The sequence below is a fragment of the Acomys russatus genome, chromosome 1, assembly GCF_903995435.1.
Source record: "Acomys russatus chromosome 1, mAcoRus1.1, whole genome shotgun sequence".
NCBI classification, from domain to species: Eukaryota; Metazoa; Chordata; class Mammalia; order Rodentia; family Muridae; genus Acomys; species Acomys russatus.
The window spans coordinates 23,433,826-23,452,837 of NC_067137.1; the positions used below are offsets into that span (position 1 = coordinate 23,433,826).

General features: G+C 48.4%; 1 protein-coding gene across 1 annotated transcript in view; it reads right to left on the reverse strand.

Moving 5' to 3' along the window:
* Positions 1-1,835: 1,835 nt before the first annotated feature.
* The window catches only part of Cib4 (calcium and integrin binding family member 4), a 46,451-nt gene continuing 29,274 nt past the window's right edge, over positions 1,836-19,012 (reverse strand). Inside the window, exons 3-6 of the mRNA XM_051154557.1 lie at positions 11,062-11,203; positions 3,268-3,377; positions 2,379-2,467; positions 1,836-1,898 (exon numbers count right to left, since the gene is read on the reverse strand). Of these exons, the coding sequence (XP_051010514.1) occupies positions 1,868-1,898; positions 2,379-2,467; positions 3,268-3,377; positions 11,062-11,203 (372 nt within the window). The 3' untranslated portion in view covers positions 1,836-1,867. The remainder of the gene's footprint in view (positions 1,899-2,378; positions 2,468-3,267; positions 3,378-11,061; positions 11,204-19,012) is intronic.

The following is a 19,012-nucleotide window of genomic DNA, read 5'->3' on the forward strand; positions in this document are numbered from 1 at the left end:
AAGAAGCAGTGCTCAGCTACTGTGGGCCTCTCAGCTGCTCCTAAGTTGAGGCAGGTAGGGCTGGTGGGACTGATGAAGGCCAGGATCATAGGGCCGCCCAGGCAGCAGGTCCTTTGGGTATGGAGACCTTCCATCTTATTTTACTTGTATAATTGAGAATACCCTGCCGTTTCTGAGGCGGGTGACATGGCTTCCAGACAGTTGCCCGGGGTGTAGTTGCTCAGCTGACTTTTTCCTTTCTCTTTTACTTGGTTTGGGACTGCAGCCCATCAAGAGTGCTTCTCATGCTCAGAGTTAACCCACAGGTAACTATGTCTGAAAACACCCTCACAGACACTCGCACAAGTGTGTGTTACTAGTTCCCTAGATGCTTCCTAGTCCGAGCTAATTGACAACCAGAATAACCCTCACACATGGGAAAGGGTTCCCCCGGGAGCCCTGGCATTACTAATTGACCTTTGTGATAACTTGCGAGGAAAACATCATTCGAACTCTTCACTGATGAAGACGTGCAACTTCCAGGATGCTGAGCAAGTTGCTCAAACATGCACAGTAAGGAAATAGCACAGACGAGATTTGAACCAGGTCTTTTGGGCTCTCCAGTCCTGGTTTCTCTATCACACACCCATGTGGAGACAGAGGGCATCTTTGTGATCCCAAGGGGCCTGGCAGTGGGGCAGCTCTTGAGAGAGGAAGCCATTTAAAGGAGCCAAGGTCTTGTATTCAGCCCATTGGCTGGAGCTGGCTGATTGGGTATCTACGTGTACTAGAGTTTATTTCTCGAAGAGGTGGAGGAGTGAGCCGGCCTCGGGGAGTGGGTGCCAAGGCCACAACAAGCCTACTCGACCTCTGAGGGTCAAAGTTGGCTCAGACAATGTGACTGCTTCCAACATCCTGGAGACTTTTATAGGGCAGAGGGTACAACATAACAGCCCTATCGATGGTTCTGGTTCAGCTCCGGAGTGCACTACACCAATGAGCTCCCCCAGCAATCCAGCCCCTCCTGGATTATATCCAGGCAACTCTGTCGAGCAATGGATCCCTATTGAGGCTGAGCGAGTGAGCTAAGATTTAAAGGCAGGATTCAAGTGCCCATTGTGGCAAGATAACCCTACTTGCATAATCAGTGCTTGTCCACTTCCCTCGGGACCACAGAGACAAGAAAACCACGTGCCCAGCAGGTAGTCATCTGGCAGCTCTCACAAATTCCCATGGTGCACTTCTCCCGTGGTCCAGAGTCTCTGGCCAGCTGGCCACCGAGTGTCCCTGGGGCGGCCAAATCATTGCAGGGCTTGGCTGAATGGCAAAGCAAATAAACCCTACATGCTGGTCACACATGGTCCCATCCCCAGGGCCCAAGGGTGACAAGCAGGGCCAGGATGTCTTCTCTATGGGAGGAGGACAGGGAAACCAGGCGCCATCTGGAATGACAGCTATGTGCACAGCCCTGAAGATCTGCTCTGGGGGACCATGGGTCACGGGTGGGTTCTCCACGAGGGGAAGGGTGCAAATATTTCCCTTCTGAACTTTGTTCCCTTTGGACTGGCCCCTTCCTCTGACACGGATTGAGTTTTGAACTCTGTCCTCAAAAACATTGCCACCCCAGCTTGCCTGGAGTCGCTGGCAAACCTGAGCACTGGAACAAACAGCTCATAACTCTGACTCCCTATGTAGGACCATGCTTTCAAAGAGCGGTGGGTGGGTGGGCGTAGGAAAACACATCTCTTTATTTCATAAACAATACTCTAGAGGTGAAGGTGGAACAGAGACAAGTCCTACTTCAAGTCAGATCCCGCACAGGGCCTGGATACAGGTGGACTCCAGTGGGCTCCCTCAAGGCTGCCGAACAAGGGGATTGCCTCCATGATCAGCACCCCCAGAAGTGAATCCGAAAGGAGCTGAAAGAGAGAAAGTACCAGAGCTATCTGAGGTTCCCACCTCATCCTATCATGCCCCTTTCTGTAGGAGTCTGAAGCATAGATCACTGAGGCCCCTTCTGCTCTAGGGTGCAAATATCTGCTTCTCTTATGACGTCTCTTTCCTGTTGTCAGCTCTTCCACTGGCATTCTTACACTTCTGAGGAAACCCTCAGCTCCCGGTGCATCTGGGTAATAGCAGGCGACACTCAAGTCAGATCTGAAGCCCAGTAGGGGAGAGATAGATAGATGCCCTTGCCATCAAGGGTATAATGTGTCTGTGGTCCCACCAACCCCACACAGGGTTTTCCAACCCCAGAATCCTGTCTTCACCTGTCTTGGCTCCCCAAGATTAGCTGATTTCCCTGGGGGAGACTGAGAGCATCATTGGCCCAGGGGAGACTGGGCACCTCTCCTGCCTCCAACCTTGCTGAAAAGCCCCTCCCCTCAGGAATGCCTTACTTCATGAAATCTGGAGATTTGGCCATTGCATGTTCGAACTCGGAGAAGGAAAGCATGTTGTCATTGTCCAGATCTGACTCGCTCAGGACCTGGTGGAAGGAAAGTATGAGATGAGCCTGGCTCTGACAAGAGATGGGTCTCCAGAGGAGGGAGATGGATGGTCTGTGTAGAGGAACTACCGCCTGCCAGGGTGTCTCAGGGCCCCTGCCCCACAGAGAGGTGAAGGTGTGTGAGCTAAGATCGGGGTAGAGGAGGCTTCGTGGGCTGACTGTCTCAGAAGGACTCTCCTCATGGGGCCCTCCAGCATCAATGTGGCAGTGAGGACAGTTGGCCCCATTCGTCCCATCAGCCGGACATAGGCCCAGGCACGAGCCCTGCATTGTAAGAAGGCCGAGTCAGGCAGGAGGTGGTACCGTTCAGACCTGAGATACTCAGAGGTTCTCACAGACTGGGAGCACATGGGCCTGTGTTCCATCTTAGGTTTTTCAGAGCTGTTTCTACGCATTGTCACTAGGACATCTGGGCACTGTGTGCCTAATGAGTAACATGGGAGGGGACACTGTGATGTGTTCATCTGATGCTAAGTTGCTGTAGGTCCAGCTGCCCTTAGTGACCCATGTGGGTGGGAGGCTCAGGTGGGATAGGAGGGGGGGGGGTCCATTGTTCTGGGGAACATAGAAGATCCTGTTTGGAAGGCCAGTCAGTTGTGTGCCCACTTCTCAGGGCACCATGTGCTGCCCATCCCCATGACAGGCAGCTGCAGAGGAATGTGTGCCACCTGCCCCAGACCTGACTCTGGACCCCTTCCAAAGAAGATGGCCTGATATCCAGGGGCTTTGGGTGACCACCTGGACCCCCAGGCCCCACCCTTTGGCATCTGGATACACACGTGTTGCGTGACATCCATCAGCAGGTCTTCAGACACGTCATCACTGTTCAGCAGTCTTAGCACTATCTTCTGGAGGTCTTCTTCGTCAATGAAGCCATTCTCGTTAAAATCTGCTGAGGAGATGGAGGCTGAGTCCCTGGCCCATGGACTGACTCCCATAAGTCTCTGGGAAGCCAAGTGGGGCCTAGAATCTGGGCCACAGGTTGGGGGTGGGGCGACAGCTAGCTGGCTGTAGGGCCAGCTGTAGACAATACTAAGTAAAGCAATAATGATAGCACTAATTGTAAGCATTGACTGCGTGCCTACTGTGTGCTCAGGTGCATCCTCCTTTAAGCCACTAGCTCCTCACCATCTAACTTTTTATTATCTTATTTTTACAAGAGGACACCGAGGTTCAGGTGTGATGTGGCTTGTCCACAGAGCCAAGAAACGGGAGGTCAAAGTTCAAACTTAGGCTGAGCTGGCCCGCACGTAAAAGTCCATGCTACAGGGGATTCCACTGCAGAACTCAGAAGCCAGGTTGTGCTTTGGTGGCTGGAAGCCAGGCTGAGCAGAGGAGTGGAAGGTGGCCTGGGTTTGGGAACAAAATCCTTGGGCATTCTCCCATGCTTCCGTTCCTGTGTGGTGGCTGCCTGAGTGACCTGAACATGTGTCCTAGCTTCTCAGGGAAGCAGGATGGTAGTTCTTGCAGCCTGGAGTACTAAAGGGCTGGCTTCAAGAATTCCAGCTGTGCTCTCAAAGAGTCAGGGCTGGAGCAATGTTCCCTACAGCTTGGCATCCTCCTCCTGAGGACAAAGCCCAGCACAGGGCAGAGTCTCAATGAATAAACAGACGAATGGATGCACACCTGGTAAGAGATGGGGGCGTGACTAAATCCTTCCATTCAGACTCTGCAGGAAATCTGTGCTCTTTACCACTCACAACTGCCTTCACCACAGAAAGCCACCACTCCTAACTGAACATGCTCCCCAGCCTCCCTTGCTGCAAGAGGTGGCCAAATGGCTAGGCTCTGAAGAGTGAGCAGACGAGGGCAAAAGGCTTCTGGGAAAGTCTTTGAGACAATAAAGTAACCATGGGAATGAAAGGCAAAACCACAGGTAGGAGGAGCCTGAATCCCTAATGTTACAGAGCCTAAGAACCAATGTGCACAACTACTTTCAGCTTCTCCACAACGCTATATACATTATGCACACGCACACATATATTATATACACACATATATGAAATATACATACACATATAAACTCAGTTCATTATTTGAGCCTCAGTTTCCCTGTCTGTAAAGTGGAAACTGTAGCCCTGTCCCTACTATGTGAAGGTTAAATAGGAAATACTTAGCCATCCCTATCACGTGTCTGGAAAACAGAGGATTCCTGTTAGCTGTAGCCAGGGCTTAATTCTCCATCTTTCTTATTGTTTCGTACTAAAAATGAGAACCTGAGAGACTATAACATCCCTCCTTGAAGAATGGCAGCTAGAGCTAGTGGACTATTAGGGAAACTGAGGCCCAGGGTCTGCTGGTACCATAAAGTCCTTCTATGGCAGAGCTAAGAAATGTCTGTCCCCAAAGGCAGAGTGTGCACATGCAAGGCACAGTGCATCCCTGACTGGATTTCTCAGTCTGAGCCCTAGCCCAACCTGCTCTGGGGTGCTCTCTCTCTCTCTCCCTCCCTCCCTCCCTCCCTCTCTCTCTCTCTCTCTCTCTCTCTCTCTCTCTCTCTCTCTCTCTCTCTCTCTCTGCAGAGCTCTCCCTGCGTAACCCCTGCACACCATCGCCATTGGAAGTGAGTCAGAGGAGCAGGTGGAAGGGGTGGGGCACCACCATGGCAGCCACAGCGACAGCACACTGCCAGTAAGAAACTCCGCAGCCTCTCTGTAAGCCCCTGCAGTGTCCCCAGGCATCCTGCTGGCCTGGCTCCCACATGCGGAGACTTCAGAAAGTGACATGGCTTTGGTCCCAAGCCATCTGAAAACAGAATAATTTGCTAGAGTAAATGTCGTCCTGGATCGTGCCTGTCCTTTGGGGGTGCAAGGGCAGAGCAGTCTGGGAAAGGGCTAGGGAGCCTGTGTGCTGGCTGGGTCCCAGTCCGTGCTGACCCAGCAGTCTTGAAACTCACAGCCTGTGATCAACCACTCAGCTGGGTGTGGGGCTCTAAGAGCCTAGAGAATTGATTGGCTAAGGCTCAGCCACCAAGTGCCCCCCGAAACTTGTTTCCTCCAAAGCACCTCTATAAGCAAAAACAATAAAATAAAATAAAAAGTCTCATCATTTGCAGATCAAGGGCAAACTTTCAATTCAGTTTCCCCAGACTTCTTTCACTGCCTCACCTAGCCACCGGCATCTCTGTGGTCCAGGCAGGTCTCAGGAAGGTGTGGCAAGACCGGCTACTTGTTTTCTGCCTGAGAATCCATAGCTGGTGCCAACCAGACCAGAAAGGTATGGCTGAGATGTTGGTCTCTGACAGGTGGTAAATCTTCCTGGAGGTGTGAAAGGATGTGGCACTGATCACCTAGGAACCAGAATGTCTGTCAGAACGGAACTGGTTGCCCGGGAGGTGAGCTCCAGTCCTCAAGATGCTTTAGCCCCTGCTGGAGTCTTAACCGGGAGCCATTCTCAAAACGGTTCTTGTTCAGGATAACAGCAGGTTCCGGTGAAAATACATGGTTTTCCTGTCTCTGCTGCAGCCATGGGTGGCCATATGATGTCATTTTGGCCCATGAAATACAAACTGAAGTGTCTTGGTGGAGTTCCAAGAGAGCTTGTGAAAGGCGAGTTGACTTATTTGTGTCTTTGGATGTAAATTTCATCTTTATTCCTTCTTCCAACCCTCCCACCTCACTCCCCTCCCCCGCCTCCCCAGACACACCACTTCCCAGCCTAGAATAAAGATGAGAAGTCTATGGGCACAAAAGCCATTCTGTTATCATGAGGACAATAGTCTCATACCAAGACTTGACAGATGAGGAAGCCTAAAGGACTCTGGGTCCTAGCTTACTTTCTGGAGCCATCATTCCGGCTCTGGACTGCCTGACTACGGACTTTTTGTTTTTTAACCAGGGACATTGCTACATGTAGCTGGATGCAGTTCTGTCTGATGCAGTGAGCTGGGGCTGGAGCTTCCGAGTCTGTTGCACGTTAGATATCCCCCAGGGGGCTTTGTAAAAGCTCAATGACCAGGATCCACCATTACATCGAGTTGCTTCTTGTTTTGTTTTAACTCCCAGATGATTCGAGTGTGCAATTAGGTTTGGGAGGCAGGAGACTAAAGCATGCCTTTCTAGACTTTTCAGGGGGAAGCAATTGGTGGAGTGGGGGAGGGTGTCTTGCTGAGATATAGATTTGGTTCAGGGGTGTAAGGGGCAGGCAGAGGGTCCACATCTTTGAAACGCTCCCTAGCAGCACTGATGTGCCTTGTCCCTGAACCTCATCAGGTCAAGAGCATTGAGAGGTCTTTGAATTTTTGCAACATTGGCTATCACGGCCATCATCAACACATTCTTCTCCTCTGTCCATCTCTTCGCCCTTATTTTTAATTTCTCTCCTCCCTTCCTTACAGACTATCACTTCTGGCTTACTGTGCACCAGGCACTAGACACAGGGACCCTGGAGTTCTGTCTCACACTGAGCAGACAGCTGCGCACACTCACAGATCTTCAGACAGAGTCCTGACTTGTCTGGGTGCACTCGTCTGGGAAGCAGCTTGGCTAGAACTTCGGGGTTTTGTGAGACTTTAAAAGAGGGCATCCTGCTGGGAGTGGTGGTGCGCACTTTCATTCCAGAAGTGGAGAAACAGGGCCAGGTAGATCCCTGTGAGCTCCTGGCCAGCTGGGACTATATGGATGCTATCACAAAAAGAATAAAAATAAGAATAAGAAAAGGAGGGAGGAGAGGGGGGAGGGGGAGGGGGAGGGGGGATGGGGAGGAGGGGAGAAGGAAAATGGGAGGGGGGAGCGGGGAGGGAAGTAAGGAAGAAGGACACAATTAAGCCAAGCCTGGACTCTTAACTGGCAGACACTCTGAAACCATAAGGCATGGCACCTGAAGCCATGAGCTTTGAGTGATTTGTTACCCAACCCGGACAGACTATCAGATCCGTTGTTCCCTTATCTGTTGCTTCATGAGCTAAGCGTCTATGACTTGTAACCCGAGCACGCTCGGCTGAGATGAGAGGGCTGAGCTAGGTCAGTGTTCAGCTGGAGGAGCTGTCTTGTCCCAGAGAGCATGACGAAGACTTCAGTCAGCACAGCTGCCTCATCTGACAGACCTGCGGTGGTGACTAGCGAGCTAGGACTCCTGGGATCCAGGGCATACTCCCTGGGGATGCTTGGGATAAGGAAGGAGGAAGCTGAAGAGGACCACAGACACAGACAGACAGACAGATACACACACACACACACACAAACACACACACACATACACACATAGACACACACACACAGAGGATGAAACTGCTGAGCTAACGATATATGGGTGTGTAATTTTATTTGGATTGGGATTCACTCTGAATTTGTATCTTATACTGAGTTTAAGACATTCAGAGCCATGAGTTCTTCAAATATCTTTCCTTCCCCTTTGCTTCTGAGTCTCCAACCGGATCAACTGGTTGCGTATTCGACCTTTCTAGCTGCGTGTCCCAGAGGCCCTGTTCTTTACTTCTCTCAATATTTGTTCTGTTATTCAGATTTTTCTTCACTTTGTTTTCGATTTTACCGTTTCCTCTGTTATCTCAATTCTCCTGTTGAGCCTGTCGACTGAATTTTTATTTCAGGTGTGTTTTTGTGTTTGCTTGGCTTTATTGGGTCATGGGATATGAACCTAAAGGTTATTGCAGGCTAGGTGGGTGCTCTGTCGTTGGGCTACATCACAGCACCTTAATTTTTTTTTTTTTTTTTTTTTACAAAATATAGACTTGCTAAGTTACCCAGGCTAGCCTTGAACTCCCCCTTAGCCCAGGCACACCTTGAACATGGGGTCCTCCAGCCTCAGTCTCCTAAGCAGTTGGGATTACAGGCAGTTGGGATTATAGGAACAACCCATTAAATTCCTCCACACAGCTGTATTTTTCTACTGAGGTTTCATATCTTTTCATTTCTTTGTGTGAGTAGATTTTCTTTTCCTTCCTTGGAAGCGGTCACTGTGATGGTCAGTCTTAAGTGTCAATTTGATTTGGCTGAGGAACGCCCAGATAAAGGCAGAAAAAATGATTTCCTGGTGTGTGAGAGAATTTCTGGAACAGATTAGCATTTGAATCAGTAAACTGAATAAAGGAGGTCACATTCAGATGTGTGGGAGAGAGTGAGTCCCTTCATGGCCCGGGTAGGGCAGCCTCCTGAGGCCTCGCCTCTGAGCCAGGAGTTAACCATTGTGGAGGAAGGGGAGTCGTTTTCTTCAGTGGTGTAGCCACTGGTAAATTGCCCTTGCTCTAGTAAATAACCCTCAGCCATGATCACGTAAGCAAGCCAATTAAACAGAATGGCGCGCGCACACACACACACACACTTGGGATAGGGCCTCTTGTTAGTAAGGAAGAGTATGGTAAGAATAGTAGAGGAATGACAGAGGGAAATGGGAGTTGAAAATGACTAAAATACATTACATAGATATATGAAGTTATCAAAGAATTTTTTTTAAAGGCCCATCTGTTTGGAGGGTGTACCGCTCTTGCAGACATACACCAAAACCAAACAGAAATTAAAATACAAGATCACCGTCCTCAGTGTGTGTGTGTGTGTGTGTGTGTGTGTGTGTGTGTGTGTGTGTGTGTGTGTGTGTGTGTGTGTGTCATCCAGCCAGTCAGCAAAGGCCCAAAAGAGCACAAGACAGAGGAGGGAGGGGCTTGTCTCTTTCTGCTCTGTCTTTGGCCAATGGCGTTCTTGTGCCTTTGGACTGAATCAAATCACGTCTTTCCTGGGTGTCCCACTCACTGAAGACTGTGGGGTTTTCTGGCTACCATATCATCTAAGCCAATCCCTATAGTCCCACCTCTCTCGTTCTCCCGCCTCCTGTCCCTCTCCACGCCTGCATCCTCTCCACGCCTGCATCCTCTCCACGCCTGCATCCTCTCCACGCCTGCATCCTCTCCACACCTGCATCCTCTCCTCCTTGGCCCCTTCTCTTTCTCATTGCTTCTGCTTCTCTGAAGAACCAAAGGCAGTTATGATGCTGCCTTAAAACTCTAGTGAATTCCAGGATCTGGGTCATGTCAGAGTCAGTCTCCCTTCCGGAGGCTGCAGCAAGATTTAAAAGAACTTTCTTGCATATTGGGCCACTTTTAGATTTCGTTTGGAGTATGTAAACAGTTTGTTGCAGAGACTCTGAGTTCTGTTATATAGCTCTCCAAAACAATCCTGACATTTTGGGTTTAATTCAGGTTGAAATCCTATCCTTCAGGTTCTTTAAATTACAGAGAATTCACAGGCATTTTTTTTGTTTGGTTTGGTTTGGGTTTTTGAGACAGGGTTTCTCTATGTAGCCTTGGCTGTCCTGGACTCGATTTGTAGACCAGGCTGGCCTGGAGCTCACAGCAATCCACCTGCCTCTGCCTCCCCGAGTGCTGGGATTAAAGGCATGCACCACCACACCCGGCTGTTTGTTTGGCTTGAGAGTGAAATCTAGAGCCTTGTACATCCTGGGCAAGCATTCTACTGCTGAGCTATAGAACTAGCCCGCGGCTTTTCAAGCCGAGGTCTCACTGTGTAGCCCAGTTTGTCTTCAAACTTGGGATCCTTCTGCGTCAGCCTCCTGAGTGTTAGGATTACAGGTGTGTGCCACCACACCTAGCAAGTTTAGGTTTTTCCTTGGCTTGTGTGAGTCTGCTCACTGATTTCTGAGGACAGAAGCCGGATGGCCTACTTAAAGAGAAAGGGCGAAAATGGACCCTGCCAGTCTGCCTCTGCAAGCAAAGGAGTGACCGCGATGTACTCAAAACATCCAAGGACTGTTGGAAAGCATCTCAAGATTTCTTTGATTCTTTCCCTTTGGTTGCCTTTGAGAGGCCCGAGTAGCCCACTGTAGTAAGGGGACATTGCAAAGTAAAGAGGCAGATCCAAAGACATCAGAGATGATCTCTCCCAAGTCCTCCCCTCTCAAGATGAGAAAACTGATTCCTGCCAGATGAGCCCAAGTGCTTCACACCCACATCTGTCTTCTCTTTCTCTCTGGCCTGCCCAGAGAGAAGTCATCAAATAGCCACACACTGGCAACCCAAGTACCTTTGGGTGGCATTATGATTCGAGCCTGAAATAGCCCTTCCAGGCTTATGCGTTTGAACATTTGGTCTCCAGCTGCTGGCATTGTTTTGGGAGACTGCGGAACTTTTGGGAGGAGGAACGTAGCAGAGGGAGGGAACGGAGGCTTATGATACCACCCAACATCCTGTTTCGCCTCTGACTCCTGTCCCACCAACATGTAAGGACTGAGACAGCCTAGCTGCATGTTCAAGTTCCTGTGGGCTGCTTGCCACCATGTCATGTCCTCCCTGTCACAGTGGCCTTCAAAGTGAACCCAAATAAATTCCTCCTCCCTAAGTTGCTTCTTGTCAGGAAAGTTGGTCACCGCAATAATAAAGGCCTCTTTTATAGAGGGCATGCCGGGAAAGGGACTCTGTCGCCTAGAGCTGAGATGATTCTCAATTGGCTGTCATTTCACAGGACTTAAGAAACATGAAGACCTAACAAATCCCAGTTACACAGTCCCATCAAGGAGCTAATGTGGCTGGATTTCAGACGAGGCAGGTTCTCTTTGACCTTTTTCTCCTCCCCACTCAGTACCTTCCCCGCAACCAAGGTACCTACCATAGATGCGAAAGGCATACTCGATCTTTAGGCTAGGGCAGGCCTGCTCACTGAATACAGACGCCATCCCCAGCACATCTTCAAAGGAGAACACGTCATCATGGGAGAACACCCGGCAGATGCGGTCTCTGAAAGGATTGACCTGTGATGGGGGTCGGGGAGACAAGGCTATCAGGGTCAGGGTGTTGTCTCCCTGGGCCTCTCCCATCTGTCTCTAGCACCATGTCCTGGGCATGAGATTAAAAAGAGCAACAGGCTGAAAAATAAAGAAGGACCCAAGGTGTGATGGAGACACCCAGGACATCATTACCCTGCTCACCCACACCTCCTTCTGCACACACATTGCTATGGTTTGGCTTTTGGTTGTGCTATTGAGTTTTTTTTTTTTATGGCTATTAAAGTTCCCTCCATTTTATATTTACAACTTGGAAACTTTAAAAAATGGATAAAGAATAAAACAGAAGTCATCATCTGTGACCGGCTCCCCAGAGTTAACCAGTATCAATATACTGACGGAGCAGTCGGCAGACCTAGGCTTAATGCTTTGCCATTAGTTAGGAAGCAACTGTCATACAGATACTTTCATTACCTATTCCTCAGAGGTAACGACTCCTATGAAGTAGGGGGGTGATAGGTACATCCACCTGCAGGACTACCATGAGGAATAGGTAGAAAAATTGCCCCATGTCTGATAAATAACTCAGCCGATGAGAATCGGCTGAGAATCAGCAGAGACGGTTTCAAGTTAGCTTCCCAGGCTGGAAATAAAGCTCAGCATGTGTTAGATGCTGGGTTAGAGCTCCAACCCACAGCAGCCCTTACACACACACACACACACACACACACACACACACACACACACACACACTAGAGTCCCAAATTTCCAAGGGCCATGCAATTTTAGCAACCCATTCCCACAAACTGGCCCTGGTCTTGATGTGTGAGCTCCTCCTATGCTGACCTCCCTCCACGTAGGTTTGTGACATCCCAGTGACATCCCAGCTGCCATTTGCCAACTCAGACATAGCCTGCTATTTCAGCTAGCCACTCTCCCTCTGAGTCCTGAAAATGAGCAAGTGGTGAGGGCTCTCTGGTGAGGGTGCTGATCTCATTAGAGTTTGCTATAATTTGGATAGAATTGTCTCCCCAAAGCCTGTGTGTTATAGGGTTTGTGTGACCCCGGGACATAGTAGAAGCTTTAAAAAATAGGGTCCAGTGAAAGGTGGTATGACATTGGTGAGATGTGTCCTCAGAGAGGATCATGGGACTCCAGCTCCTGTGGAGGAATTCTAAGTGAATGTATCAACCATCAATAAAGAGCTGTTTAGCCAATCAACTGGGCAGAAGAACAGGAAGTGGAAGGCAGGACTTCCTGGAAGAGAGGAGAAAAGTTTGACGGTTGGAGGAGGATGGTGGGAACTGGACACAGACTGGCCCAGGGGTCATAGTGGCAAGTGTTTGGAATATATGTATGTTATAAGGTTTAGAGTAGTTTGTTTAGTTTATGAGTAGATTAGAATCAGTTCAGACTCTGCCCAGCGAAATGCTGGCAGCTTTAAAGTACGTTTTAGTCTCTCTGTGTCAGTTATTTGCTTTGTAGGCCGAACGGATACAAAATACTGTAACAGGCTCCTTTTTATTACTTTTGCTTCCCAGGTACCATGAGATGAGCAGCTTCCTTCTCTACATCCTCCCGGCATAACATGTTGCTCAGCACAGCCCCCAAAGCACTGGGGCCAACTGACCGAGGGCCGGAACTAGAAGGCTGCAATCCTTTTCCTGCATGACCTTCTCAGGTATTTTATGATAGTAACAGCCGATCAGTAACAGATCGCAGTGGGGGCAACGACCACATAGAAATGTGCTTGGCGGTCTTTAAAAGCAGCAAGTTCAGCTTTGACACGCCCTCTGCTCACTCTCTGGGCCTCTAATCTAGCTAGCCTTCCCACTTCCCAGGATGCCTTTCTCCAGGCTGCTTAGTGTCCCAACCCTTGCCAGTTCTCAAGTCGCCTGAGAACAGACCTTATCAAACTCCAACTCTCGCCTGCACTTCAAAACAAACCCTAATACCTAAGGCCTCCCTCAAATCCCTGTTCTTATGTGTACCCTGCCTCAGCCGCCTGACCCTGTGACCCCACAGAGCAGACATGAGTACAGCAGAACCCCAGCTTCCCACCATCTAATCAGTTGAAGTGCCTCTCTGGGTTTTTTTTTTTCCCCCTAGCTCCCTTTTCCATGACAAGTCATCTCTTCAGAGCCCTGTGTTTTACGCGAAACGGTTTGGCCCACCTAGCACCTGGCATGAGTCGCCCCAAATCATCAAAACCCACATATGTTTACATTATGACTCACAACAGTAGCAAAATTACAGTTAGGACGTAGCAACAAAAATAATTTTATGGCCGGGGGTGAGCACAGCATGACTAACTGTATGAAAGGGTCGCAGTGTTAGGAAGGCTGAGAACCACTGTTCTAGACTGTTTCATACTCTTCACAGCTAGTCCCCGATCAGCCCATGTTTAGCTGTCAGTCTTCATTTCTTCAGTTTTGACATTTCAGATATACTTTTTTTCTTTCATCCTCCTAGAACCCAGGCATACATTTAAATGTGCGGCTTTATTTGTTCATCATTGTATTTGAGATGAGATATTGTGTGTCACTTCAGGTGGCAAGGTGGTTCTCAGATTTTAGTAGGCATACACGTCACCTGGGGTCATCTTTAAAAGCGTGAATTCAGGTTTGAAAGTTGTAGGGTTTTATCCATGCAAGATAAAGAATCAGCTACACGACATGGTGTGTGTGGCTCCCAGCTCTGTATTGTGTACTGGAATGTCTATGAGGGTAGATCCTTTGTTGAGTGTTTTAAAAACACAAGCCTGATAGGGTGGTACACGCTTGTAACCCCAGCACTCAGGAGCCATCCTGAGGGAGGAGAATTTGGGAGTCAGAGGCCAGCCTTGGCTACATCGAGAGTAGCCCAGGCCAGCCAGGGCTATAGAGCAAGACCTTGTCCCCCCCAAACAATATAAAATCAGTGTTCTGAAAATTGTGAAGAGTGTCACATTGTGGTGTTTGCTTTCACTCTCAGAAATCTTATGTCAGGAGGCCGAGAGTGAAGGTCAGGGTTATAGGTGAACTGTGTCCCCCCAAAATTCCTGCGCCAAAGTAGTAAACCACTGTACCTCAGAATACGACTTCATTTGGAAGTAGAGCTGTAGACACAACTCTTAAGTCAAAGTGACATCACACAGAGGAGGGATGCTCATGACAGACAATGCTGTCCTTAAACAAAGGGAAAAGGAACCCAGACATGTGTTCCCGGAGGTCACTGCACGGAACACCAAAGATCGCCAGCAACCCTGCAAGGTAGGAGAGCCTGGAGCTGACCAGAGAGCACAGTCCTCATAAGGGACCAACCCTGTCTACACCCCAGCCTTGGACTTGTAGGCTTGGCGGGTACGGGAAAATGTTTCTATTGCACGAGTCACAGAGTGTGTGGTATTTGGTAAATGAGTGCACCAAGAAGCCTGCTTTGTAGGCTCTCAGGTCATGGGGTCTATTGTATACACATCCATACACATATACACACACACACACACACACACACACACATCCATACACATATACACACACACACACACACACACACATGCCTACACACATACACATACATATACACACATACAGAATGTATGGTAAAGAAATATATTCATATATCATGTGTTCATATATCACATGTTCCAGAAATGGCCATGAGGCAAGGGAATCCAAGCTGTCCCACTCTAGAAGCCGAGCTCCCCTCAGGCTGGGCACTGCGCACCCACCCAAACCCTTTCCTTTGACACAGCCAGAAATACCTGGTTTGCCTGTCTCTAATTGATGCCGAGAGCTTGAACTCCTCTGCTGAGTCCCAAGTACCTAGCTAAGGGGCTTTATCAATTATGCGACCAAATTTTAACTGCATTAACCCCTCTCACAAGACTCCTGCAAGGAAACCGCAATTGACAATGGTGTTTGTAACTCAGATAAAAGCAAACAGCTTGAAGATGCCAGCGCTGAAGCCTTCTCTCCTACTTGGAATGCGGTTTTACTCCGCACGCAGGCAAGGAGAAGGCTTGAGAATCCAGTCAGACAAAACAAGATGTACTTGCTTCAATTCTCTGTGCCTGTGCTCAGTCGGGCACAAGGCAGGTCAGCGAGCTCTCCACCGCTGCATATTTCCAGCTGGGAAATAAGACAAAGTCTTCTTTCCCTGGGGCCTCCTCCCCTGCCCACTTTGGCTGGGAGTGAGGAGGCTGATGGGGGGTAGGGGAAGTGGGGATGGGAGAGTGTGTGGGGGCAAGTGGGGATGTAGGAGGGGGCGTGGGAGGGGTGGGGGAGTGAGGGGAGTGTTTACTGGAAGGCCAGTTCACTCTCTTTGATCCATCTCACTTGACTCTACACACACACACACACACACACACACATGCATACACATACACGAGGGGGAAGTGTTGTAGTGTGTTATCCTCCAAGCAAAACAGTCCCTATCTTTGTTAGACCAGCTGTGCTTGTTGTCAAGCAACCATCATGACATCATGCTAGGGCCTGCTGGCTACAGATGTTTCCTCAGAGAAGGAGAGATTGGGTAGGTCATGAAGCCTCCCCCGAGACTCCAGGCATCTTCCCAGCCCTTTGAATGCAATTTAGTCCCAATTGCAAACGACCTAGGGGTCCTGGGATATGTTAGGGTATAAAAGCTGGGAGAAGCTAATGAAAGGGACCCCCATCTGTGTTACTATAGGAAAGCCATCATCCAAGCTGGGTAAAGATTTTCTGATATGGCAGGGTCACTAACGGTCCTGTAAGCAATGCCTCACTCATTCTTTGCAAGTCCACTAAACTAACTGGTTCCTTAGGTTGAACTTTGGTGGGAGGGCACTTCACTTTGTCGTTGGGACCTTATAAGGAGAGTGCATTTGTTTATATCTTCCCAGGGAAGGAATTCCTGGACTATACATACCCTTGTCTTAGACTGGAAACCCAGAAGTTGATGACAGCAAGAATAATAGCACATGAAACAGCCATGGAAAACACAGAGAAAATATTCCTGAAGATGAAGAGGAGAAACAGGCTCACACTGCCAAAGCTTTGCTAAGCAGTTAAAAGTGCAGATGTTTCTAGTTTGGATTTCCTAGATTTTTGCTTTAATAATGAACTACATGAAGGGCCACGTGTCTCTGATCCAATAAAGAGGAAGATGTTATAGAATGGATAATAATTAAAAAAATTAAAAAATTAAAAGAAATGACTAGAAGTTGTATGTGGTGTTATAGGCCTTGGGAGGTTGAGGCAGGAAAACTGTGAGTTCAAGGCTAGCTTGGACTATAAAGCAAAAACCTACCTTAAAAAAAAAAAGCATGGTCAAACTCCCAGTGGCCAGCCCCTTAAAGCTGAGTCCTCCCCCGCCCCAGCTCCCTCAAGCCCCTCCCCCCCGGCCAGAAGCCATTAACCGTGAGGAGCTACACTTCAGCATCTTTAGCATGACATCCAAGGACTCCTTCAATGACTTCCTGTCTGCACTGTTTCTTCCTTTTGGGGAAGGGTTGTAACAGAAGCCTTCAATGTCTCTCATTCTCAGCATATGGGCAACACAAATTGGACTTGGTTGGGGGGTTTTGGGGAAGGGGAAACAAGGGTAGGAGTGTGGACTTGGGAGAAATGGGCAGCAAATGTGATTGGGGTGCATTGTATGAAATTCCCCAAAAAATTAATAAAAATATTATGGGATGGAAAGATGGCTCATCTGTTAAAGGCTAGGCTCACAACCAAAAATAAAAACATTATGTTGGGAGGGGGGAAACAGAAATGCAAAACAAAACCAAACCCAAAAAGCAGAGGATGTGGGTGTGGCCATACAAGCCTAGGAATCAGAGTTTGGATCTTACATAAGGATTCAGGTGTGGGAGCGCACATTTGTGATCTCAGTACTAGGGAGACAGAGGCAGGGGGGCCTCTGGAGCCCACCAGCCAGCCAGCCACCAAGCCACCCAGCCATATTGGTGGGCTCTAAGTTCAAGGAGATACCCTGTCTAAAAAACAAACAAACAAACAAAAAACTGGAGAGTAATTGAGGAAGACTTCTGACATTGACCTCTGACCTCCTCCCCTCACCCCCTGCACATATGCTAACACACACACACACACACACACACACACACTGCATCACCACTTATGAGTGACTTGAGTGTAATCATTGATGGAAAGTCTGTCCGTGATGGAGAAGTAACAGAAGGTGAGTTGATGCTAATTTCCTCTGAAGATTTTCTTCAGGCTACTGTGACCAGAACAGTCAGTCCAGACGCTCAGAAACTGCAGCAGGAACCACTGATACAATCAGGTTTGTTCTTCTTTTTAGAGTTTTATAGCAACGTATATACAGGAATCTGTGACCAGAGCATCAGCAGTGACTGAGCAGTACCCCCTTCCCCCCACCCCCCCCATAAGATAGTGTTTCTTGTTTGCTGACCTCTTACCATGTCAAAGGGTGGTTGGCATTTTTCCACCTATTAATTTGCTAATAATATTTTTTACTGTTTGTAATGTATATGCAACTGTTGCTCACCAAGAGGAAATGCAGCTTCATTTGACTACTGAGGAGAAATTAGATGACTCATTGTAACACGAATGTGTTTCCATTGTTGAGCTGGTATTTTGAGGAGACTGTTTTGAAGCAGCATTTTTGTTGTTGTTGATGTTAAGCTGTGGCATCGCCTGTATAAACAGTGCTTACATGGACATACCTGTAAATATTAGAAACAGATTTTTTCCTAACCTGTTTAAAATTTGCCAGAATAGTGTAGGTGGATGTTGAGTCTCTTTGTTTAAAAATATAAAAAAGTAAAGCGTTCCAATTCGCTTGTGAAACCACTGGCTGACATAAAGGAAGACACGTGGTTCCCAGCACAGTTCAACGGAAAGCCCTTAACTGGTGGATGAGGATAGAAAGCTAGGTGCTGTGATTTAATGAGTGAGAGCCGCGATACACTTGTCTTCTTTAAATCAGTTATGACAGCTCTTAAAAGTAAAGCAAGCTAGCTGTACCCCATAAATATGCACATTATGTACCAATTAAAAAAATAAAAAATAAAACAACCAAACTAGGACCTGGATCCCCACATAGCTTTATTTCAAAATATTACCACAAGATTTTAAAGTATAAGCTGAGGAAAGATGGGTGGGTGCGGGTGATAGCTCAGTGGATAAAGGAGCTTGCTGCTAAGCCTTGTGGCCTGTGTTTGACTCCCAGGACCCATATGTGGAAGAGGCTAACTACAAATTGTCTTTTGATCTCCATATGCATAATATAGCACACACGCCCACACACATCAGGACAAATGTTTTTAAAAGTATACGTTACCTGTGAGAGTTTTGTCCTGCGTGTTGTGTACCATGTGTGTGCATTGCCCTTGGAGGCCAGAAGAGGGCACTTCATTAACCTCTTAATGGACTGTTGTGAGATGCTCTACAGGGGCTGGAAACCGAACCCCGGTCCTCTGCAAGAGCAGTGAGAACTTTTAACCATGGTGCCACCTTTCCATCCCCCTAAAGTCTTATTTTTAATAAAAATCATTTTCTCAAGCAAGTGCAAGAATGAAAGCTAGACTGAAACAGTAAGTCAGTGAACACTTGGGGGCTGGCCCCACTAACTGTCTCTGTGAAGGTGGGAACTGCTGCAGGAAGGAGAGAAGGTCGTCAGGCCGGGGTAGGAAGGGGAACCAGGGCGTGGAGCAAGGGACACTGCTCTGCAGAGGACAGTATGCCAAGGTAGAATGTGTCACCAGAGCAGCCTCTGAAAGTCGGGGGCTCTGAATCCAGTCATCCTGTAAGGCTCTCTCTCTCAGCCTAAGCCTGGGAACATGACCCAGACAAGCTTGAGAAACTGACCCAGAAAGAATTGAAGGCCAGCTTC